Source organism: Erinaceus europaeus, chromosome 17 (assembly GCF_950295315.1).
Source record: "Erinaceus europaeus chromosome 17, mEriEur2.1, whole genome shotgun sequence".
Taxonomy (NCBI): Eukaryota; Metazoa; Chordata; class Mammalia; order Eulipotyphla; family Erinaceidae; genus Erinaceus; species Erinaceus europaeus.
In genome coordinates, this window is record NC_080178.1 from 11,716,290 (window position 1) to 11,740,601 (window position 24,312).

Genomic DNA, 24,312 nt, shown 5'->3' on the forward strand with positions numbered 1-24,312 from the left:
CAGCTCCCCACCTGCAGGGGAGTCGCTTCACAGGTGAAGCAGGTCTGCAGGTGTCTTTCTCTCCCCCCTCTCTTTCTTCCCCTTCTCTCTCCATTTCTCTGTCCTATCCAGCAACAAAGACATCAATGACAACAATAAAACAACAAAGGCAACAAAATGGAATAAATAAAAAAATATATAAATATATATATATATATATTTATTTTTTATTGGGTAGAGACAGATAAATTGAGAAGAGAGAGGGAGAGAGCAATACACCCACAGCCCTGCTTCACCACACCTGAAGCTTTCCGCCTGCAGTGGGGCGCGAGGTCCGTGCTCATTGTAGCCTGTACGATCAATCAGGTGTGCCACTACCCGTGGAGGTTATGCTCCAAGTTTTCTTTATTGAGAGAGGAGAGAGAGGGATAGAGTGCATTATTTTGGTATAAGTGGTGCTAAGACTTGATCTCAAGGGTCAGGCATATAAATCCATTGTTCTTAGTAATCGAGCCACTTCCCAGTTCCAAGGGAATAAGGCCACTTTCCTTGAGAACTTGTCTGTTTATATTAAAGACAAGGCAGGGCCAGCGAGATAGCTCACCTGGGAAGGCGCCTGGTCGACCTACCTATCTTATCGATCAGATTCATAACCAACACTCACTGCATTAAAGAACGCTTTGGTATTCTAGAGTCTCTTCCTCCCTCACATCTGAAAAAGTTATCCCGGAGCAGTGAAGCGACAAAAATGAATAAATGAAAAAGTCCTAACAAACCATACCCACATAGTGGCAACATCCCCAAGAACTGTTGCTTTAAGAAAGCTCCGCTTTCCGGTGTCATGTGACGCCCCGGAACCCCTGGGGTTTTGCAACACTCTCACAGTGGCCAATTGCGTACCGGGAAACATCTCAGAGGGCGGGACCTTCACAAGACGCCCTCTGATTGGCTGAGCTCTCGAGGAGGGCGGGGCCCGGATGCCAAGGGTGGGAATTAGTGTGTATTGGACTAGTGCGATTCCGGCGCCACCGCCTTCTAGCGAGCCTCCGCCCTCGCCCTGGAGCCCGCAGGTGAGCAGGCCCGCGCAGGTTCCCCGGGCTCCGGGTCTGGCTGGGGTCTCTGTGCCCCTATCCTTAGCGCCAGATCCGCTGGGGACCCGTCCTCCCCTGAGCACGTGACCCAAGTTGGGTGACCCCTGACCCGCCCCCCCCCCGTGCCCCAGCACCCAGGCTCTGGGGTGAGCGAGGCTGATGGGAGGCTACGCGTCCCGGAGGCCGATGGAAATCAATTCTAGGCCGCCTTCTCTGGGTACCTAGAGGTGGGACCTGTGGAGGACAGGAGTTGGGGGTCGAGGGGGCGGCGGACCTTCTGGAGCCTGGAGCCTGGGTCTCAGTGTGGACACACATAATAGGGAAACTCGCTCCCTCCGGCTGCGCGAGTAGAACCGCTCTCGCTCTCTCTCCCATCTTGTAGATGGACCACTGCTGCTTAACAGTTACCTGTTAGGTAACAGGCAGGTTTCCAAGCCAGCTCTTCCGGGCTGTGAATCCAGGTCTTGTTCCCCACACAGCCGGCTGCCCCTGGTCATCAGAAACCAGGGTTTGAGCCCCTGCTCCCAGTTTTGTGCTCAGTGGGTGATAATGGATAAATCATTTGGCAGATAACTTTTCTGAGCTCTGATTTCCTTGACTGTGAAGTAGGCATAGTACAGCTCTCATTATTCAAGAGGATAATAGGAAGGGATTTAAATAAAACACTTCATTCCCTGCCACAGGTATAATAAGTGCTTAGAAAAGTTTTTGTGGTGGTTCAGTGGTTAGAGTGCTGGACGTGAATACATGAAGACCTGAGTTCCATCCTTGGCAACACATATGCCAGAGTGATATTCTGGTTCTCTCTCACTGATCATTTTTATTTTTCAAGATTTTTCAATATTTAATTATAAATAAAAGAGACCCAGAGTATCACTCTGGCGGTATGTGTTGCCAAGGATGGAACTCAGGATATAATGCTTGAAGACTCAAAACTTTATCCCCTGTGCCACCTTCTGCACTGCAAAATAGTTTGTTTGTTTTTTGCTTTTTGCTTTTTTTTGTTTTTTTTTTTGCCTCCAGGGTTATCACTGGGGCTTAGTGCCATCATTATGAATCCACTGCTCCGGATGGCCATTTTCCCCCATTTTATTGGATAGCACAGAGTGAAATTGAGATGGGAGGGGGAAATAGAGAGCTTAGGGGAAGAGAGACACCTGCAGCCCTACTGCAGCTTGTGAAGCGTCCCTCCTGCAGATGGGGAGCTGGGGCTTTGAACTCAGATCCTTGTGTGTGTCTTCACTTAGCGCTATGTGAACTTAACTGGGTGTGCCACCGCCCAGACCCCTCCAAATAGTTATTCTTTGTTTTTTTCAGCAGGTCTTTATTGAGGGTGCGTTATGTGCTGACGCTGTGCCAGGTGCTGGGGATGCAAAGGTGAGTAAGCAGGCCTGGTCCTTGGGGGCACAGAACTTACAGTCTGGTGGAGAGGTAGGCATTCATCACAAAGCTGGACAAATAAGTTACCAGGAACTGTGACCACTGCTTTGAAGGCAAAAGTACTGTGACATGGTGGGGCTCTGACGAGACTTCCCTGAGCAATTGACATTTGAACTTAGAGCCAATGGAGTTTATTAGACAAAGGAGTTGAGGTTGGAGGGAAAGAAAAGCAGTTCCAAGGTGATAAAACAGAATGTTTGGGTAGGACTGGGGAGATACGCAGCAGTACTGCACAGGTTTGATCCTTGACACCACCAGTAAGAAGCATCAAACATTATGCTGTTAAAAAAATAAATAAGGGCCAGCTGGTGGTGTACCTGGATAAGCACACACATTACAGTGCTCAAGGACACAGGGTCAAGCCCCTGGTCCCGACTTGCAGTGGAAAGCTTATGAATGGTAAAACAGGGCTGCAGGCGTCTCTTTGTCTCTATCCCCTCTATCTCCCCATTCCCTCTCAATCTCTGTATATCCAGAAATATATAAGTAATATTTAAAAAATAGATTGTATGTTTGTGTCCTGAAATAAGACTTTTATTTATTTATTTTATTACTGGGTAGACACAAAGAAATTGAGAAGGGAGGGGGAGATAGAGAGGGAAAGAGACACCTACAGCCCTGCTTCAACACTCATGAAGCTTTCCCCTTGCAGGTGAAATCAGGGGCTTGAACCTGGGTCCTTGTGCACAGTCATATATGTGCTTTACCAGGTGCACTGCTGCCTGATCCTCTAGATTTAACATATATATATATATATATATATATATATATATATATATATACATGTATATGTATATATATATATATGATGGAGAAAGAGAGAAAGTCAGAGGGGCTGGGTGGTGGTGCACCTGGTTGAGCGTACATGCTACAATGCACAAGGACCCAGGTTTGAGCCCCCAGTACCCACCTGCAGGGGGAAAGCTTTGCAATTGGTGAGTCAGGGCTGCAGGTCTTTCTCTGTTTTTTTTTTTTTTTTTCTTTCTCTGTTTTTATCCATCTCTATCTCCCTCTCCCATCTTGATTTCATTAAAAAAATTTTTTTTAAATGATTTATTTATTTATTCTCTTGTTGCCCTTGTTTTATTGTTGTAGTTATTATTGTTCTTGGATAGGACAGAGAGAAATGGAGAGAGGAGGGGAAGACAGAGAGGGGGAGAGAAAGATAGACACCTGCAGACCTGCTTCACTGCCTGTGAAGCGACTCCCCTGCAGGTGGGGAGCCGGGGGCTCGAACCAGGATCCTTACACAGGTCCTTGGGCTTTGCGCCACCTGCTCTTTACCCGCTGTGCTGCTACTGCCCAACTCCCAAGATATATATATATATATTTTAAATTTTATTGTGCCTCCAGGGTTATTGCCGGGTCTCGATACCTGCACTATGAATCCACTGCTCCTGGAGGCCATTTTTCCCCATTTTGTTGCCACTTTTATTGTTATTGTTGCTATTGCTGCTGCTGTTGTTGGCCAGGACAGAGAGAAATGGAGAGAGGAGGGGAAGACAGAGGGGGAGAGAAAGATAGACACCTGCAGACTTGCTTCACTGCTTGCAAAGCAACCCCCTTGCAGGTGGGGAGCTGGGGGCTTGAACAAGGATCCTTGTGTCTGTCCTTGCACTTGTGCCATGTGCGCTTAATCTGCTGTGTTACTGCCCATTCCTCAAAATAAGATTTTTTAAAAAATATTTATTTACTTTGTAATTTTTTTAAATTACTTTATTGGGGAATTAATGTTTTACATTAGACAGTAAATACAGTAGTTTGTACATGCATATCAATTTACTTTGTAATTTTTTCCCCTTTTGTTGCCCTTGTTTATTTTCGTTGTTGTTGTTAGTATTGTTATTGCCGTTGTCATTGTTGGGTATAACAGAAATCGAGAGAGGAGGGGAAGAACAGAGAGTGGGAGAGAAAGATAGAGACCTGAATACCTGCTTCACCACCTGTGAAGTAATCCCCCTGCAAGTGGGGAGCCAGAGGCTCTAACTGGGATCCTTCTTCTTCTTCTAGCGTTTGCCCTTCTTCCGTAGCCAGTCAACAGCGTCAGGTTGAGCCTGATGTAAAGTTTCGAGACCTCCTTTGAATATGGAGAGGTGGCAGTCGTTGACTATGTGGGTCATAGTCTGTCTGGAGCCGCAGGGGCAGTTCGGGTTGTCTCTGGCTCCCCAGCGATGGAACATAGCGGTGCACCGGCCATGGCCTGTTCGATAGCGATTGAGGAGGGCCCGATCATAACGTGCTAGGTCAAAGCCGGGTTGACGCTTGCAGGGGTCTGTGATGAGGTGTTTGTTCTTTATCTCAGCTGACTGCCAACTCTGTTTCCAAGAGTCTGGAACAGAGAAGTTCAGTGTAGGCGTAGGGGACCAGATTGGCCTTGCACTTTGTGCCACGTGCGCTTAACCTGCTGCACTACCGCCAGGCTCCCTGAAATAAGATTTTTAAAAAAATTATTTATTCTATTTTGTTGTCCTTGTTGTTTTATTTTTGTTGTTATTGATGTCGTCGTTGATAGGGGGAGAGAAAGATAGACACCTGCAGACCTGCTTCACCACCTATGAAGCTACTCCCCTGCAGGTGGGGAACTGGCTCCAAAGTCCCAGGTTCAGTCCCCTGCACCAGCATAAGCCAGAGCTGAGCAGTGCTCTGGTAAAAAAAAAAGAAAAACAGTGGTCTGGGAGGTAGCGCAATGGATAAAGCATTGGACTCTCAAGCATGAGGTCTTGAGTTCGATCCCTGGCAGCACATGTACCGGAGTGATGTCTGGTTCTTTCTCTCTCTCCTATCTTTCTCATCAATAAATAAATGAAATCTTAAAAAAAAAAAAAAAGAAAAACAAAAAACTGTTTATTTGGGCAGGGGTAGATAGCATAATGGTTATGCAAAGAGACTCTCCAGCCAGAGGCTCTAAAGTCCCAGGTTCAATCCCCTGTACCACCACATATCAGAGCTGAGTAGTATTCTGGTAAAAAAAAAAAAAAATAAAAAGAATACCTTTTAAGGGAGTTGGGCGGTAGCGCATGTAGCGCAAAGCACAAGAACTGGAGTAAGGATCCCGGTTCGAGCCCCCAGCTCCCCACCTGCAGGGGAGTCGCTTCACGGGCAGTGAAGCAAGTCCTCAGGTGTCTGTTTTTCTCTCCCCTTCTCTGTCTTCCCCTCCTCTCTCCATTTCTCTCTGTCCTATCCAACAATGACATCATTAACAACAACAATAAAAAACAAGGGCAACAAAAGGAAATAAATAAATAAATATTAAAAAAAAAAGAAAAAAAAATCAAGTCAGGGACCAGACAGACTTCCTATTCGCAGTACATTTGGGGAGTATTGTGGGTCCAGTTGCAGACCGCTGTAACAAAGCAAGTAAGTAGGTCTGGTGAATGGTTTGCTTCCCCACAACATGTAAAAGTTGTTTATACTATCCCAGTTTATTTATTTTTAATATTTTGTTTATTTATTTTAAATTATGATTATTATTAATTTATTGTTATTATTATTTAAATAACTAATGTCTTTTAAAAATATTTATTCCCTTTTGTTGCCCTGTTGTTTTATTGTTGTAGTTATTATTGTTGTTGACGTTGTGATTGTTGGGTAGGACAGAGAGAAATGGAGAGAGGAGGGGAGACAGAGAGTGTGTGAGAAAGATAGACACCTGCAGACCTGCTTCACTGACTGCCTGTGAAGCGACTCCCCTGCAGGTAAGTAGGGAGCCAGGGGCTTGAACCAGGATCCTTAGGCCTGTCCTTGCACTTTGCGCCACCTACACTTAACACACTGCTCTACCGCCCAATTCCCAATTTATTATTATTTTTTACTGAGCACTCCTCAGCTCTGGCTTATGGTGGTGCCATGGATTGAACCTGGGACTTTTGGAGCCTCAGGCATGAAAGTCTCTTTACGGGAGTCGGAAGGCAGCATAGTGGGTTAAGAGCACGTGGCGCGAAGTGCAAGGATCAGCAGCGTAAGGATCCCGGTTTGAGCTCCCTGCTCCCCACCTGCAGGGGAGTCGCTTTACAAGTGGTGAAGCAGGTCTGCAGGTGTCTTCCTCTCCCCCTCTCTGTCTTCCCCTCCTCTCTCCATTTCTCTATGTCCTATCCAATATCAACAATAATAACTACAACAGTAAAACAAGGGCAACAAAAGGGAATAAATAAATATAAAAAAATTTTAAAAAAAAGAAAGTCTCTTTACATAGCCATTATGCTATCTACCCTCCCCATATTTATTTTTGCCTCCAAGATTATCATTGGGGTTCGGTGCCTGCACTACAAATTCACTGCTCCTGGAGGCTATTTTTTTTCCTTTTTGTTGCCCTTGTTGTTTATTGTTATTATTGTTCTTGGATAGGACAGAGAGAAATGGAGAGAGGAGGGGAAGACAGGGAGAAAGAAAGATTGACACCTGCAGACCTGCTTCACCTGTTTTGAAGCTATCCCCTTGCAGGTGAGGAGCTTGGGGCTCAAACTGGTCTCCTTAAGCCAGTTTTGCACTTTGTGCCATGTGAGCTTAACCCACTACACTACTGCCTGACCCCCAATTTATTTATTTTTAATTAGAAATACAGAGAGAGTGGTCTAGGAGGTGGCACATTGGACTCTCAGGCATGAGGTCCTGAGTTCCATCCCTGGCAGCACATGTACCAGAGTGATGTCTGGTTCTTTCTCTCTCTCCTTCTATCTTTCTAATTAATAAATAAATAAATAAATAAATAAATAAAATCTTGAAAAGAAAGAAATACAGTTCAGATCTGCCTTATGGTGGTGCAGGGAATTCAATCTGGGACCTCAGAGCCTCCAGCATGAAAGTCTTTTGCAGAACCATTATGCTGTCTCCTCAGCCCAAGATGCATTATTTGTGAAGTGTTATACAGCAAAGCACAGTATATTAGGGATGTATTGAATCTTTGCTGGGGGGTATGGGGATATCAGTATGGAAGCAGTGCTTTATTTATTTATTTATTTATTTATTCCCTTTTGTTGCCCTTGTTTTATTGTTGTTATTGATATTGTTGTTGTTGGATAGGACAGAGAGAAATGGAGAGAGGCGGGGAAGATAGACACCTGCAGACCTGCCTCATAGCCTGTGAAGCGAGACTCCCCTGCGGGTGGGGAGCTGGGGGCTCGAACCGAGATCCTTACGCCGGTCCTTGGGCTTCGCGTCACCTGCACTTGACCCGCTGCACTACTGCCTGACCCCCCTTTGTTTTTTAACTTTATTTCATTTGGTAGGATAAAGGTTGAGAGGGAAGGGGGTAGAGCCAGAGAGACAGCTGTACCACTACTTCATCACTCATGTAGCTTTTCCCCTGCAGGTGGGGACTGGGGGCTTGAAGCTGGATCCTTGTTCATCACATGCACTTAAGGAGGTATGCCACTACTACTTGAGCCTTTTTTTTTTTGAGAGAACACTGTTCAGCTCTGCCTTATGGTGGTTCAGGGGATTGAATCTGGGATTTTGGAGCCTCAGGCATGAGAGTCTGTTTGTATAACCATTTTTCTATTTACCCTCTATCCAATCCTGAAAAACAAAATTGGATATATTATGAGAAGGCTAAGAGTCTGTGCTCCCAGGTTTAATCCCCTGCACCACCATAAGCCAGAATTTAAGAAAAAGGGGGGGGGGGCTCTGGCGGTAGCACACGAAGTGCAAAGACCAGTGTAAGGATCCTGGTTTGAGCCCCTGGCTCCCCACCTGCAGCTGGGGGTTGCTTCAAACAGGTCTGCAGGTATCTTTCTCTCCCCCTCTCTGTCTTCCCCTCCTCTCTCTATTTCTCTCTGTCCTATCCAACAAGGACAGCAGTAACAAGAATAACAACAACAACAATGATTAAACAACAAGAGCAGTAAAAGGGAAAAAAATAGCCTCCAGGAGCCCCGGCAATAACCCTGGAGGTAAAAGAAGGAAAGAAGGAAAAAAAGGAAAATCAGTGTTATGAATGAGGACGGAGTGAACTACAGCACAGCTCAGTCCAGCATATAAACTGATTCTGGGGATTGAACCTGCAGCCTCTGCCCCTGTTAGCATGCAAATTGGTGCTCTAACTGGCTGAACTCTTTCCCCAGCCCCAAAGGAGTGCTTTCATCAAGATTTAGTATAGGGGTGCAAGAACTGGAAGGAAAAGGACATGTTTTTATTTGTATTTGACAATGATAAAATCTTTCATTCTACCGCTCTTGCCCCTGACTTCCTCACAGATAATCTCACTTTATTCCTCTGGCAGCCCGGTGAGTGAGAGAGGGTGGGGAGGATTGCCCTTGTTTTATAGTTACGGACCCCAGGGTTCAGCCTGATGAAGCACTTGGCCACATTCACATAGGAGGTGGTAGGGCGGGGTCCCCAGTTCTCTGAACCCCAGGGCCAGACACTCAGGCATCACTGCTGTCTGCCCTCTAGCCCAGCTCTCCTGCTTCTTACTTGGAGCCTCAGTTTTTCTGTCTGGACACTGGGAACTTGGGAGAATTCTGGAACTGAAGCAAGTGATTGGTGTAGGAGAGGGTTTAAAGTCAGCCTTCTAGGGTCTCAGAGAGGCGGGTGGCTGGTCCAGTGCTCCTTCTCTCTGTCCCAGCTCCATTGGGGCCATGGCGGAGCGAGAAGAGCGGCGGTTCGTGGAGATTCCTCGAGAGTCTGTCCGGCTCATGGCGGAGAGCACGGGGTTGGAGCTGAGTGATGAGGTGGCAGCTCTGCTGGCAGAGGATGTGTGTTACCGCCTCCGAGAGGCCACCCAGGTACACTTCCCCCCTCTCCCCAGTACCTCCTGCTCTTTGGTTCCTTCCTTTGATCACACAGAATCGATTCATAAGATATCACACCAGCACTGCTTGGAGAGGACAACAGAAGTACTTGCGGGCATTTGTCGGTGTGCTTCTCACAACAGCCCTGCTGGGCAGGCCAGACAACTTTATCTCTTTTTTTTTTGCACATGGAAACTGAGGCACAGAGTAACATCATGACATGGGTGTGTGTTGGGGGGGGGGCGTCAGGGGAATTATTCAGTGGAGGTAAGAGTGCAGGACTAGAATGTTTGAAGCTCTGGGTTTAATCTTGGTATAAATATGCCAGGCACGTACTCTGGTTTCTTTCATGAACCTTTTTTTGTCCAGCAGGGTTATTGCTGGAGCTCTGTACCTACATGATTCCACCATCCTCGATGGTTTCTGGCTGTTTTTCTTTCTTTCTTTCTCTCTCCCTTTCTTTCTTCCTTCCTTTCTTTCTTTCTTTCTTTCTTTCTTTCTTTCTTTCTTTCTTTCTTTTTCCTTCAGGGTTATTGCCGGGGCTTGGTGCCTGCACCACGAATCCAGTGCTCCTGGAGGCTATTTTTTCTCCTTTTGTTGCCCTTGTTGTTTCATCATAATTGTGGTTATTATTGTTGTTTTTATTGTTGTCATTGTTGTTGGATAGGACAGAGAAATGGAGAGAGGAGGGGAGACAGAGAGGAGGAGAGAAAGATAGACACCTGCAGACCTGCTTCACCGCCTGTGAAGCGACCCCTTTGCAGGCTTAACACACTGCGCTACTGCCCGATCCCCTTGTCTTTCTTTTCTTTCTTTTTTTTTTTTTTTTTGGTGGAATATGAGAGGAGGAGAAGGACGGACACTACAGCACTGCTCTGCTGCACATGAAACTTCCTCCCTGTGCTCCCATGTGGTACCTTGAGACTTAGACCTAGGCCCTTACACACGGTAAAATGTACATTTCTCCAGGTGAGCTGTCTCCTGGCCCTCTCCTATTAATCTTTAAAAATGAGATCACTTTAAACTCAGGTGGTGCAAAGCGCAAGGACCGGCGTAAGGATCCTGGTTCGAGCCCCCGGCTCCCCACCTGCAGGGGAGTCACTTCACAGGCGGTGAAGCAGGTCTGCAGGTGTCTATCTTTCTCTCCTCCTCTCTGTCTTCCCCTCCTCTCTCCATTTCTCTCTGTCCTATCCAACAACAACAACATCAATAATAACTACAACAATAAAAAAATCAATAAGGACAACAAAAAGGAATAAAAAATAAATATTTTAGGGAGTCGGGCGGTAGAGCAGCGGGTTAAATGCAGGCGGCGCAAAAAGCAAAGACTGGCGTAAGAATCCCGGTTCGAGCCCCCGGCTCCCCACCTGCAGGAGAGTCGCTTCACACGCGGTGAAGCAGGTCTGCAGGTGTCTGTCTTTCTCTCCCCCTCTCTGTCTTCCCCTCCTCTCTCCATTTCTCTCTGTCCTATTCAACAACAACATCAATAACAACAGCAATAAAACAACAAGGGCAACAAAAGAGAATAAATAAATAAAATAAATATTTTAAAAAATAAATATTTTTTTAAAAAATGAGATCACTGTGGTCTGGGAGATAGCTCAATGGATAAAGCTCTGAACTCTCAAGCATGAGGTTCTGAGTTCAAGCCCTAGCAGCACATGTACCAAGGTGATATCTGGTTCTTTCTCTCTCCTCCTATCTTTCTCATTAATAAGCAAAATCTTTAAAAAAAAAAAAAAAGAGATCACTGAGCAAGGCAGGAAATACGGCTGTTTTCACAATAAACGTTCATGTCTGAGGCTTAGAGGTCCCAGGTTTAATCCCTGGCACTACCTTAAAGCAGAGCTGAGCAATGCTCTGGTTTAAAAAGAGAGAGAGAAATTGTGATATTTTGTGTAGAGGTTGCTTGTCCAAGAACAGAACTAGGTTCCAACCTTTTTTTTTTTAAAAACTGATTTTTTAATGTGAAGTGAAGTGGAGAAATGAAGTGGAGATAGGAAGAGAGAGACACCTGTAGCACTGTTCCACTACTCGTGAAGCTTCCCCTGCAGGTGGGGACTGGGATCTTGAACCTAGGTCTTTGCACATGACAGCATGTACATTCAGTTATATGTGCTGCTACCCAGCCCCTCCGTTATTTTTCTTCTTTCCCCCCCAACCCCCTTTAAAGGTTTATTTGGGAGTCGGGCGGAAGTGCAGCAGGTTAAGCACGGGTGGCGCAAAGCACAAGGACCGGTTCGAGCCCCCAGCTTCTCACCGGCAGGGGAGTTGCTTCATAGGCAGTGAAGCAGGTCTGCAGGTGTCTGTCTTTCTCTCTCTCCCCCTCTCTGTCTTCCCCTCCTCTCTCCATTTATCTTTATCCTATCTAAGAACAACATCAATAACAACAACAATAATAGCTACAACAACAATTTTAAAAAAGGGCAACAAAAAGGAAAATAAATATTAATTTTTTTTTAATATTGAAAAACTAAAAAAAAGACTAATGGTTTCTCTGTTTATGAAAGAGAGAGGGGAAGCAGATCACAGCAGTGCCAGAGATCAAACCCAGGGCCTCAGGCTTGCAGAGCATGTACTGTATCCTCTGAGCTACCTCCCAGACCCTGATCCAAGCTTTCTGATCACTGGTCTGGCGTCCCTTCCCCAGGCCGCCTCTCTTCACTTCCCTCCCCACTCTCTGCTCCCTGCCCCCTGACTCTGTTCTACCCCCCACGCCCCACCCCCACAGAACAGTTCTCAGTTCATGAAACACACCAAGCGACGGAAGCTGACTGTCGAGGATTTCAACCGGGCACTCAGATGGAGCAGTGTGGAGGTGAGTTGGGGAGAGTCCGTCTGGGCACCCAGCTTAAGGATGACAAGGCAGCAAGATGTGAAAAACAAAGGCACAAGGTCACAGCTGCTACAGGGCAGGTGCTGGACCTAGTCCACTGAGACTGAGTTGAGAGAAAAGGGAGAGGGAGACCATTGGGCTAGGAGGTTAGGGGAGACTTCCTGGGATAGATGGGCTTGGACTGATCTGAAAGGGAGACTGCAGTGAGACTTTCTGGGTGAGGGGAGGGGCCTAAGCTCAGTGCTAGTATTTGAACATTCTGAGCAATAACAGGAGTGAAGGTCCGATGTAGACGAGAGAGGTGTGGGGCCCAGGATGTGGCACATGGAATAGGATACTGACTTGGAAGCATGAGGTCCCAAGTTCAATTCTGGGCATGCCATATGCCAGAGTGATGTTCTGGTATTCCCCCCCCCCCATATCTAGCTTGTGTTAATAAATAAATACAGTTTATTTTATTTATTCATTTTTAAAAGAGACAGAAACTGAGAAGGAAGGGGCAGATAGAGGAGAGAGAGACACACCAGCATTGCTTCACTGCTTATGCAGTATTTCCCCTGCAGGTGGGGACAGGGACTGAAGTCTGGGTCCTTACAGATTATAACATGTGCACTCTACCAGGTGCACCACCACCTGGCTCAGTAACAAAACAAAAAAAATCTGTCTCCAGGGTTCTCACTGGGGCTCAGTGTTGGGAGTTTACATTAGGAATCCACGCTCCCCGCACCCTTCCCCCCCTCCATTTTATTGGATATGACAGAGAGAAATTGTGAGAGGAGGGGGAGATAGAGAGGGAGAGAGAAAGATAGATACTTGCAGACCTGCTTTAGTAAAGCATCCTCCCTGCGGGCGGGGACCTGGGGGCTTGAACCCAGGCCCTTGTACTTAGTGCTGTGTGTGCTTAATTGGGTGTGCTACCACCTAGTCCCCAATACAATATATATTTTTTTAATAGAAGGGCATTGTGCTTTCATAGTGGGTTAATTCAGGATTCCCAGTAGCTGGAGTGGGACTCCCTCTGGATGTGGGAGGAGGAACCCAGTGAGCAGTGATGACTCACCCACACTGCCAGTAATGACCTTGCTGCTCTCCTACCCTACCACCCAACCCTCTTCTCAGGAGCTCTGGGCTTCCCTGTTGGCTCCCTAGTACTCCCTTCTCTCACTTCTTTCCTCTCTGCATTCAGCCTGCTCTGCCTTCTTCCCCAGGCTGTGTGTGGGTATGGATCCCAGGAAGCTCTGCCCCTTCGCCCTGCCAGGGAGGGTGAGCTCTACTTTCCCGAAGACCGAGAGGTGAATCTGGTGGAGCTGGCCCTGGCCACCAGCAACCCCAAAGGGTGTGCCGAGACGGCCGTTAGAGGTGACTGCTGGGTCCAGCGTAGGTGGACTGGGAGCTGGAGGGCAACAGCTGTCAGGAGGGCAGTGGTGGGCCGGAGGCTGGGTAGTGCTGTGAGGGGCAGAAGTCTGGCTGTTCCTCTCTTGCTTATTTATTTAATGTATTTGATAGAACAGAGAAGTTGAGAAGGGAGGGAGGGAGAGAGAGAAAGAGTAGCGTCTGCAGCACTGCTTCATCGCTTGTGAAGTTTCCTTCCCTACAGGTGGGGACTGGGGGCTTGAAATGGCATCCTTGTGCACTGTGATGTGTGAGCTCAACCAGGTGTGCCACCACCCAGCTACAGATACAATATTTTATGTCTTTTTTTTTTTTTTTTTTTGCCTCCGGGATTATCGCTGGGGCTCAGTGGCCGCACTACAAATCCACCACTCCTGGTGGCCTTTTTTCCCCATTTTATTGGCTAGAACAGAGGGAAATTGAGAAAGGAAGAGGAGATAGGGAGAGAGAAAGATAGACACCTGCAGACCTGCTTCACCACTTGTGAAGCTACTTCTCTGCAGGTGGGGAGCAGGGGGCTTGAATCCAGATCCTTGTGTGGGTCCTTGCACTTCATATGATGTGAGCTTAACTGGGTACACCACCGCCCAGCATCCTGATATTTTGTCTTTATTAGATAAAGACAGAGAGAGAAATTGAAAGGGGTGGAGAGATGGAAAGAAAGAGAGACCTGTAGAACTCTTTTGCCAGTTGTGAAGCTCTCCCACTACAGGTGGGAACCAGGGGCTTGAACCCAGATCCTTGCGCATCATGACATGTTCTCAACTGGGTGAACCACTCCCACCTGGTCTGACCTTCTCTCTTCTCGTTCTAGTTCATGTCTCCTACCTAGATGGCAAAGGGAACCTGGCACCTCAGGGATCAGGTAAGAGGTGGGGTGCAGATGGGCCTCCAGTCGACTTTCCACCCTTGGGATCTGGGGGTGGTGCCTCCGAGGCTTCAACTGCTGAGAATTTTTTTTCCTTTTTTTTTTTTTTTTTTTGCCTCCAGGGTTATCACTGGGGCCCAGTGCCTGCTCTTGCTTCTAGAGGACATTTTTCTGTTTTTTTTATTGTTGTAGTTATTATTGATGTTGTTCTTGTTGTCATTGCTGTCGTTGTGGGATAGGACAGAGAGAAATGGAGAGAGGAGGGGAAGACAGAGAGGGGGAGAGAAAGACAGACACCTGCAGACCTGCTTCACCGCCTGTGAAGCGACCCCCCCCCCCCGCAGGTGGGGAGCCGGGGGCTCAAACTAGGATCCTCACACTGGTCCTCACGCTTCATGCCACAAGCGCTTAACCTGCCACCACCCGGCCCCCCTTTTTTTCCTCTCTTTACCGAAGCACTGCTCAGCTCTGGCTTATGGTGGTACAGGGGGTTGAACCTGAGACTTTGCAGCATCAGGCATTAGAATCTCTGCCCCCTGCTGAGAATTTTGAGGGCTCAGATGCTGGAGCTGCTGGCAGGACACAGCCCCGAAACCAACAGTGAGGCATACAAGTCTGGGCCGCACTAAGGCGAGAGGAGGGATGGTTCACTTCCAGAGGCTGCTGAGCAGAGCTTCTCACGGCCCGGCCCGAGGCCTTGAGAGCTGAGCAGGCCCGAGCTGGCGGAGGAGGGGGGAGGAAGTGAGCTACACGTAGAGGTGTGAAGCGTCTGCAGGGCCAGGGCAGAGCTGGCTGCTCAGAGTGCTGGAGGCTCTGGGAATCCTGTCTCATCAAGCTCCTTGGGAGGGGGGAGGGCTGGTGGTTGTGTGGGGACAGACTGGGAGAGGACTCACCCTGACCGCCTCCTGCCTTTCGTCTCCCAGTGCCCAGTGCTGTTTCTTCCCTGACTGATGACCTTCTCAAGTATTACCAGCAGGTGACTCGGGCTGTGCTGGGGGATGACCCGCAGCTGATGAAGGTGAGTTCAGAGGCCAGAATTGGGCCTCAAATTGGGCTTTCAAATGCCCATCAATGTCTGTGTACACACTGTGAAAAGTGTAAAAAGTCACAGTGGTGGGAGTCGGGCGGTAGCGCACTGGGTTAAGCGCACGTGGTGCAAAGCCCAAGGACCTGCGTAAAGATCCCTGTTCGAGCCCTCTGCTCCCCACCTGCAGGGGCGTCGCTTCACAGGTGGTGAAGCAGGTCTGCAGGTGTCTGTCTGTCTTTCTCTCCCCTCTGTCTTCCTCTTCTCTCTCCATTTCTCTTTGTCCTATCCAGCAATGATGACATCAATAACAACAATAATAATAATGACAACAATAAAACAAGGGCAACAAAAGGGAATAAATAATTAAAAAAAAAGCTTTTAAAAAAGTCTTGGTAGTATTTAGCATCAGTTGTAAATCAGCTGTTTTGTTTTCTTTTTTTTTAATGGTAAAGTCACCATTTTAAAAATATTCATTTATTCCTTTTTTGTTGCCCTTGTTGTTTTATTGTTGTAGCTATTGATGTTGTCATTATTGGATAGCACAGAGAGAAATGGAGAGAGGAGGGGAGAAAGAGAGAGGAGGGGAGACAGCGAGGGGGTGAGAAAGATAGACACCTGCAGACCTGCTTCACCACCTGTGAAGCGACTCCCCTGCAGGTGGGGAGCTGGGGGCTTGAACCAGGATCCTTAGGACGGTCCTTGTGTTTTGCACCATGTGCCCTTAACCTGCTGAGCTACCACCCGACTCCTATTTTTAAAAAAATATTTATTTATTTATTCCCTTTTGTTGCCCTTGTTGCTTTATTATTGTAGTTATTGATGTCATTGTTGTTGGATAGGACAGAGAGGAAGGTAAGACAGAGAGGGGGGAGAGAAAGATAGACACCTGCAGACCTGCTTCACCACCTGTGAAGTGACTCCCCTGCAGGTGGGGAGCCAAGTGCTCAAACTGGGATCCTTAGACCAGTCCTTGCACTTAGCGCCAGGTGCGCTTAACCCGCTGCGCTACCGCCTGACTCCTTTATTTATTTATTTATTTATTTATTTATTTATTTACTTAACTAGAGCACTGTTCAACTCTGGTTTATGGTGGTGTGGGGGATTGAACCTGGGACTTTGGAGTCTCAGGCATGAGAGTCTCTTTGCATAACCATTCTGCTGTCTCCCCCACCCCTATTATTTATTTTAATAGTTAAAACATTTTTTAAAGATTTTATTTATTTATTCATGAAGATAGAAGGACAAAAAGAACCAGATATCCCTCTGGTACATGTGCTGCTGGGCATTGAACTCAGGACTTCATGCTTGAAAATCCAATGCTTTATCCACTGCACTACTTCCTGGACCACATTTTTTTAAATTTAAAAACAATTTAAAAAAAATTATCTTTATTTACTTATTGGATAGAGACAGCCAGAAATCAATAGGGAATTGTGGGATAGAGAGAAAGAGACACTGGCAGACATCTGCAGCCCTGCTTTACCGCTCGTGAGGCTTTTCCCCTGCAGGTGGGAACCGGGGACTCGAACCTGGGTCCTTGCTCACCCGTAACATGTGCGCTCAACCGGGTGCGCCACCGCCCGGCCCCAGTTTTTTAAAGTTTTATCAAAGAAATACAGAGAAAGATACAGTGAAAGAGAGCTATCAGAGTACTGCTTAGCTCTGGCTTGCAGTGGGGCTGGGGGATTAAATAATTTAAAAGTCAGAGTTTCTATTTAGATGTATGACTTATGTTTACAAAAACAAAAATCGGGGGGTCAGGCGGTAGCGCAGTGGGTTAAGCGCAAGCGGCGTAAAGCGCGAGGACCGGCATAAGGATCCCGGTCCGAGCCCCCGGCTCCCCACGTGCAGGGGAGTCGCTTCACAGGCGGTGAAGCAGGTCTGCAGGTGTCTGTCTTCTTTTTTAAAAAAATTATATTTATTTATTATTTATTTCCTTTTGTTGTCCTTGTTGTTTTTTATTGTTGTAGTTATTATTATGATGTTTGTTGTTATTGCTGGGGCTCAGTGCCTGCACCATGAATCCTCTGCTCCTGGAGGCCATATTTCTCCCCTTTTGCTGCTCTTGTTGTTGTAGCCTTGTTGTGGTTATTATTGTTGTTGTTGATGTCATTTGTTGTTGGATAGGACAGAGAGAAATGGAGAGAAGAGGGGAAGACAGAGAAGGGGAGAGAAAGACAGACACCTGCAGACCTGCTTCACCGCCTGTGAAGCGACTCCCCTGTAGGTGGGGAGCCGGGGGTTTGAACCAGGATCCTTCCTCTGGTCCTTGTGCTTTGTGCCACCTGCGCTTAACCTGCTGCGCTACCACCTGACTCCCAGGTGTCTATCTTTCTCTCCCCCTCTCTGTTTTTCCCTCCTCTCTCCATTTCTCTCTGTCCTATCCAACAACGACAACATCAATAACTACAACAATAATACAAGGGCGACAAAAAGGAATAAATCAATAAATACTAAAAAAAAGTTTTTTTGTTTTGTTTTTTTTTTTTTCTTTTCCTCCTCCAGGGTTATTGCTGGGCTCGGTGCCTGTACCATGAATCCACCGCTCCTGGAGGCCATTTTCCCCCCCTTTTGTTGCCCTTGTTGTAGCTTCGTTGTGGTCATTATTATTGCCCTTGTTGAAGCAATTCGTTGTTGGATAGGACAGAGAGAAATGGAGAGAGGAGGGGAAGACAGAGAAGGGGAGAGAAAGACAGACACCTGCAGACCTGCTTCACCGCCTGTGAAGCGACTCCCCTGCAGGTGGGGAGCCGGGGGCTCGAACCGGGATCCTTACGCCGGTCCCTGCGCTTTGCGCCACATGCGCTTAACCCACTGCGCCACCGCCCGGCTCCCCTAAAAAAAGTTTTTTAAATGTGAAAAACTTGACCTAGGAGTGGTAGAATCACAATGAGGCTCCAGCCCTGCAAGGAGGGGGGGGAGGAAAAAAAAAAAAGGAAAGACACATCAGGTTGTGCTTGGACCCATGCAGTGTGGCCCCTCCCTTTCCAGATTGCTCTCCAGGACCTGCAGACGAACTCCAAGATTGCAGCACTCCTACCTTACTTTGTTTATGTGGTTAGTGGGGTGAGTGACCACCAGGCTGGGGCCGGGGAGGCTGCTTGATGGGGAGATGACCCAGAAGTGTGCCGCGCTCCCACTTGCACCCTCATGGGTCCCTAAGCTTTCCTCCTCTCCCACCAGGTGAAATCCGTAAGCCATGACCTGGAGCAGCTGCATCGGCTCCTGCAAGTGGCACGGAGCTTGGTTCGGAATCCACACCTGTGTCTGGGGCCCTATGTCCGCTCCCTGGTGGGCAGTGTCCTCTACTGTGTCCTGGAGCCACTGGCTGCCTCCATCAACCCCCTGAATGACCACTGGACGCTGCGGGATGGTGCTGCTCTCCTGCTCAGCCACATCTTCTGGTAGCCATAGGGACTGGGTGTGGACTGGACTCAGCTGCGTGGGGTGGGGTGGGGCAGGAGGTGGCAGAAATCTCTGACTGTTGAGTCTCTTTGCTGAAAGGTTGGGTAACCCATTCCCGGAGAGCTTCGCTGTTGACATTCTGGGAGCTCACAGGCTTTCTACAGATGGATGTTAAGCTTTGGATTGTTGAGATCTAGCCGCCTTATTCACTGCCCCGGCGTGCCATAGGAAATTGTGCTGTGGCTGGAGCCCTCCGGACCAGAGCTGGCACTCATTCTCCTTTCTGACTGTCGTTGCTCCCACAGGACTCATGGGGACCTTGTCAGTGGCCTCTATCAGCAGATCCTGCTCTCCCTGCAGAAGGTCCTGGCAGACCCGGTGCGGCCTCTCTGCTCCCACTATGGGGCTGTGGTGGGATTGCATGCCCTTGGCTGGAAGGTGAGGGTCTATCTCACAGAGTCTTAAAGGCTTCTATCAGTTGTTAGAAAAATGATATTTGTGTCTCATTCTAGGGTTTTTTTTTTTTTTTTTTTTTTTTACCAGAGCACTAATCAGCTCTGGCTTATGGTGATGCAGAGGATTGAACCTGGAACTCTGGAGCCTTAGGCATGAGTCTCTTTGCATAACCATTATGCTCTTTACCCCTGCTCTCTTTCTAGGGTTATTATTATTACTTCATTTTAACCAGAACACTCTTATTCAACTAGTGTATTGAACCTAGAGCCTGGATCTTCAGGCATGACCATATTTAAAAAAAAATATTAATTTTTTTATTCCCTTTTGTTGCTGTTGTTTTATTGTTGTCGTTATTGATGTCGTTGTTGTTGGATAGGATAGAGAGAAATGGAGAGAAGAGGGGAAGACAGAGAAGGGAGAGAAAGATAGATACCTGCAGACCTACTTTACCACTTGTGAAACGACTCCCCTGTAGGTGGAGAGCTGGGTACTCAAACCGAGATCCTTAAGCCAGTCCTTGCACTTTGTACCACCTGTGCTTAACCTGTTGTGCTACCACCCGATTCTCTAAATATTTATTTTTATTTATTCCCTTTTGTTGCCCTTCTTGTCTTATTGTTGTAGTTATTATTGTTGTCATCATTGTTGGACAGAGACACATGGAGAGAGGGGAAGACAGAGAGGGAGAGAGAAAGACACCTGCAGACCTGCTTCACCGCTTATAAAGTGACTCCCCTGCAGGTGGGGTACCGGGGGCTCGATCAGAGATCCTTACGCCAGTCTTTGGGCTTTGTTCCACCTGTGCTTAACCCGCTGCGCTACCGCCCGACTCCCCATGACCATAATTTTGCAGAACAGTTATATGCTATCTTCCTAGCCCTGAATACTTGCCTTAGGCCAGGCTCAATGATACCTGCCTTTAATTTTTTTTTAAAAGATTTTATTTATTTATTCATGAGAAATATAAGAGAGAAAGAACCAGACATCACTCTGGTACATGTGCTGCTAGGGATTGAACTCAGGACCTCATGCTTGAGAGTCCCATGCTTTTTTATCCACTGTGCCACCTCCCAGACCACTTATTTTTGTTTAATATTTTTATTTACCTATTATTGGATAGAGACAGAAATTGAGGGGGGGGAGGGGAAGATAGAGAGGGAAAGAGTCAGAGACACCTGCAGTTGGGGACCAGGGGCTTGAACCTAGGTCTTTGAGCTTTGTAACGTGTGTGCTTAACCAGGTGTGCCACCGCCTGGCACCCTGCCTTTGTTTATAAATGTCTTATTATTTCAAAAATCTGCATGGTAGATACCTACCGTATATCTCACTTGATAAATTCCTGCCCATTCTGGGCCAGGTGGTGGTGTACCTGGTCGAATGCACACATTGCATTGTGTGAGGGGCCAAGTTCAAGTTCCTGGCCCCTACCTGTGTGGGGTGGCGGGGTACATGGGCAGTGAAGCAGTGCTGCAGGTGTCTCTTCCTCTCAATTCTCTATCCAAAATAAATATATTTCCCTCCTGTACACAGGGTTTTTAATTTTTTAAAAATATTTATTCCCTTTTGTTGCCCTTGTTTTTTGGTTGTAGTTATTATTGTTGTTATTGATGTCATTGTTGTTGGCTAGGACAGAGAGAAATGGAGAGAGGAGGGGAAAACAGAGGGGGAGAGAAAGACAGACACCTGCAGACTACTTGTGAAGTGACTCCCCTGCAGGTGGGGATCCGGAGGCTTGAACCGGGATCCTTAATTTTTTTTTTTTCCTCCTCCAGCGTTATTGCTGGGCTCGGTGCCTGCACCATGAATCCACTGCTCCTGGAGGCCATTTTTTTTTCCCCTTCTTTTGTTGCCCTTGTTGTAGCTTCGTTGTGGTTATTATTATTATTGCCCTTGTTGACGCAATTCGTTGTTGGATAGGACAGAGAGAAATGGAGAGAGGAGGGGAAGACAGAGACGGGGAGAGAAAGACAGACACCTGCAGACCTGCTTCACTGCCTGTGAAGCGACTCCCCTGCAGGTGGGGAGCCGGGGGCTCGAACCGGGATCCTTATGCCGGTCCCTGCGCTTTGCGCCACATGCGCTTAACCCACTGCGCCACCGCCCGACCCCAAATTTTTTTTTTTTAATGCAGTGCTGGAAAATAAAACCAGGGCCTTGTCCATGCGTGATACCACTGCTCATGTCCTTTTTTTCTTTACTGGGGGGGGGGGGGGAAGGATTAATGGTTTACAGTTAACAATGAAGTACAGAAGTACAGTAGTTTGTAAATGTGTAACATTTCGTAGTTTTCCACATAACAGTTCAGCCTCCTCAAGACCCTCCTCTGCCATCATGGCCCAGGACCTGAACCCCCCACCCCCACCCCTTGTGCACCAAAATACTTTCCTTGCTCTCATTTTAGGGTTATGTGGGCTTCGTAGATGTAGATGAGGTAAGGAGGGAGTTTACTTTGTTCTTTAATATTTTGTTTTTAAAATTTTTGTCAGAGCACTGCTCAGCTCTGGCTTATTTGTGGTACAGGGGATTGAACCTGGGACTTTGGAGCCTCTTTGCAGAACCATTATTATCTACCTCTGCCCGAGATTTTATTTATTAGTCAATGAGAAAGATAGGTGAGAGAGAAAGAACCAGACATCACTTTTGTTCATGTGTTGCCAGAATTTGAACTTAGGACCTCATGCTTGAGAGCACAATGCTTTATCAAACACTGCATCACTTCCCAAATCATAGGACTTTACTCTTTATAAAAACACTGAAAATGTAAGATAAGTCTGTAATACTTGGCATTTTGCTATTTCAGAAATCTGTCAGTTATATAATTATGTAAGTTTTCATTGTTAACAATTTCTAGGAATTTCCTAGTTGAGATAATATTTTTTAGGAATTTGCCAAGTCCATCAACATTATTATTATTATTATTTTTGCCTCCAGGGGTTATTGCTTGGGCTGGTAGCACCACCAATCCACTGCTCCTGCAGACTATTTTTTTAAAAAAAATATTTATTACCTTTTGTTGCCCTTGTTTTATTGTTGTAGTTATTATTGATGTTGTTGTTGGATAGGACAGAGAGAAATGGAGAGAGGAGGGGAAGACACCTGCAGACCTGCTTTACCTCTTGTGATGTGAAACCTCCCCCCCCCTGCAGGTGGGGAGCCAGGGGCTCTAACAGGGATCCTTAGGCTGATCCTTGTACTTTGTGCCATATGTGCTTAACTCACTTTGCTAGCGCCTGACCCCACCAATCAACATTTTTTGATAACTTGTCAAGAGCCCCAATCCATCACAAAATATTACTTCTTCTGTGAAGTTTTAATTACTTGTATCCACATTAACCACAGGAATTCAAATTAATTCCAGCCCAGGCCCCTCAGTTGTTTTGTGCAGGTGGTTTGCATAGTTGAAGACAGCACCTGCCTGTTGACTGTACCGGGTAGCTGTTAGCTTTGGGCATTACTTACACCCTCTCATATTTGGTTCATGTCAGTTGTAGTGGGGTCACTTTATATTATCTTTGTGATTTTCTGTATGTGAAGCGCAAGGACCATAGTAAAGATCCCGGTTCGAGTCCCTGCCTCCCCAGCTGCGGGGGGGGGGAGGGGGGGGGGGACACACAAGTGGTGAAGCAGGTCTTTCTCTCCTCTCTTTCTTCCCCTCCTCTCTCCATTTCTCTGTCCTAACAGCGACATCAATAACTACAATAATAATTTAAAAATAATAATAAAGGAGGGGGCAACAAAAGGGGAAAAAAATAACCTCCAGGAGCAGCGGATTCCAAGCCCCAGCAAAAATCCTGGAGGTAAAAAAAAAAAAAAAAAAAAAAATTTAAATTATCTATTTATTGGATAGATTCTGCCAGAAATCAAGAGGGTGATAGAGACAGACAGACACCTGCACAGCCCTGCTTCGCCACTCGCATAACACTCCCCCTGCAGCTGGGGACCGAACCGGGACTGACCGGGATCACGCGCGCTCAAGCAGGTGCGCCGCCTCCCTGCCGCTTCTCTCTCTGCAGGCGGTAGAGCGAGTCCTGTTCCCGCACCTCTCCACCTACTGGACGAACCTGCAGGCCGTGCTGGACGACTATTCAGTGTCCAACGCCCAGGTGAAAGCCGACGGGCACAAGGTGTACGGAGCCATCCTGGTGAGTGAGGGCCCGGCCCGGCCCGGCCCGGCCCTGCCCCGCGGCCCCCAACCCCGCGCGGCCGGCCGGCGCCCCGGCCCTGAGCCCCGTCGCCCCGCTCCGCTCCCGCAGGTGGCGGTGGAGCGGCTGCTCAAGATGAAGGCGCAGGCGGCGGAGCCCAAGGGGGGCGCGGGGGGCGGCCGGGGCTGGCGGCGCCCCGAAGACCTGCCCTGGGACAGCCTCGTCCTGCAGGAGTCGGCCGCCGGGGGCGGCGCCGAGCCGGGTTTCGGGGCCGCGGTCCCGCTGCCGCCCGGCGGCTCGGGGCCGGAGGAGCCGGCCCCTCCGGTGACGCTGGCGGACATCTACCGGGAGCTCTACGCCTTCTTCGGCGACAGCCTGGCCACCCGCTTCGGCACGGGCCAGCCGGCGCCCGCGGCCCCGCGGCCGCCCGGAGACAAGAAGGAGCCCGCGGCCGCGCCGGACTCGGTGCGCAAGATGCCGCAGCTCACGGCCCACGCGCTGGCCAGCCCGCAGGGCGACGAGAGCCCCCGCGCCGGCGCCCCCCAGGCGGCCGCGGCGCCCCCCGCCTCGGAGAGCCGGCCGCTGCCTCGGGTGCACCGTGCGCGGGGGGCGCCCCGGCAGCAGGGCCCCGGCGCCGGCACCCGCGACGTCTTCCAGAAGAGCCGCTTCGCCCCGCGCGGCGCCCCGCACTTCCGCTTCATCATCGCCGGGCGGCAGGCCGGCAGGCGGTGCCGCGGCCGCCTCTTCCAGACTGCCTTCCCCGCGCCCTACGGGCCCAGCCCGGCCTCCCGCTACGTGCAGAAGCTGCCCATGATCGGCCGCACCGCGCGCCCGGCCCGCCGCTGGGCCGTCTCGGACTACTCGCTGTATCTGCCGCTCTGAGGCGACGCCCGCCCTCACCCCCTCCCCATTGGCTGTCAATAAATCCCGCCCCGGAAGTGACGTCTC

General features: G+C 48.4%; 1 protein-coding gene and 1 long non-coding RNA gene across 9 annotated transcripts; both read left to right on the plus strand.

Moving 5' to 3' along the window:
• The first annotated feature begins 957 nt into the window (after window positions 1–957).
• TAF6L (TATA-box binding protein associated factor 6 like) lies at window positions 958–24,302 on the plus strand. 8 transcript variants are annotated; one of them, XM_060176362.1, is made up of 14 exons: window positions 973–1,049; window positions 2,391–2,447; window positions 7,819–7,872; window positions 8,702–8,731; window positions 9,073–9,232; window positions 11,970–12,056; window positions 13,283–13,433; window positions 14,281–14,331; window positions 15,258–15,352; window positions 18,353–18,427; window positions 18,545–18,765; window positions 19,072–19,204; window positions 23,236–23,364; window positions 23,476–24,302. In XM_060176362.1, exons 5-14 carry the CDS (start codon window positions 9,086–9,088, stop codon window positions 24,244–24,246), a joined length of 1,860 nt encoding a protein of 619 aa, XP_060032345.1. In that variant the 5' UTR covers window positions 973–1,049; window positions 2,391–2,447; window positions 7,819–7,872; window positions 8,702–8,731; window positions 9,073–9,085; the 3' UTR covers window positions 24,247–24,302. The 8 variants fall into 8 exon arrangements, with proteins under 8 accessions (XP_060032340.1, XP_060032346.1, XP_060032341.1 ...); XM_060176361.1 differs by having other exon boundaries at window positions 1,033–1,049; window positions 2,388–2,447; XM_060176357.1 differs by lacking the exon at window positions 8,702–8,731 and having other exon boundaries at window positions 958–1,049; window positions 2,388–2,447.
• Window positions 20,326–22,203, plus strand: LOC132533844 (uncharacterized). Its single transcript, XR_009545584.1, has 2 exons — window positions 20,326–20,654; window positions 20,939–22,203. It is a non-coding gene; the product is annotated as an uncharacterized LOC132533844 (long non-coding RNA).
• Window positions 24,303–24,312: the final 10 nt, after the last annotated feature.

Excerpts from the sequence above, each read along its gene's own strand:
- TAF6L (XM_060176357.1), top strand. Across the intron at positions 12,057-13,282 it reads TCAGATGGAGCAGTGTGGAG|GCTGTGTGTGGGTATGGATC; the intron begins GTGAGTTGGGGA and ends CTTCTTCCCCAG. Across the intron at positions 18,428-18,544 it reads TTGTTTATGTGGTTAGTGGG|GTGAAATCCGTAAGCCATGA; the intron begins GTGAGTGACCAC and ends CTCTCCCACCAG.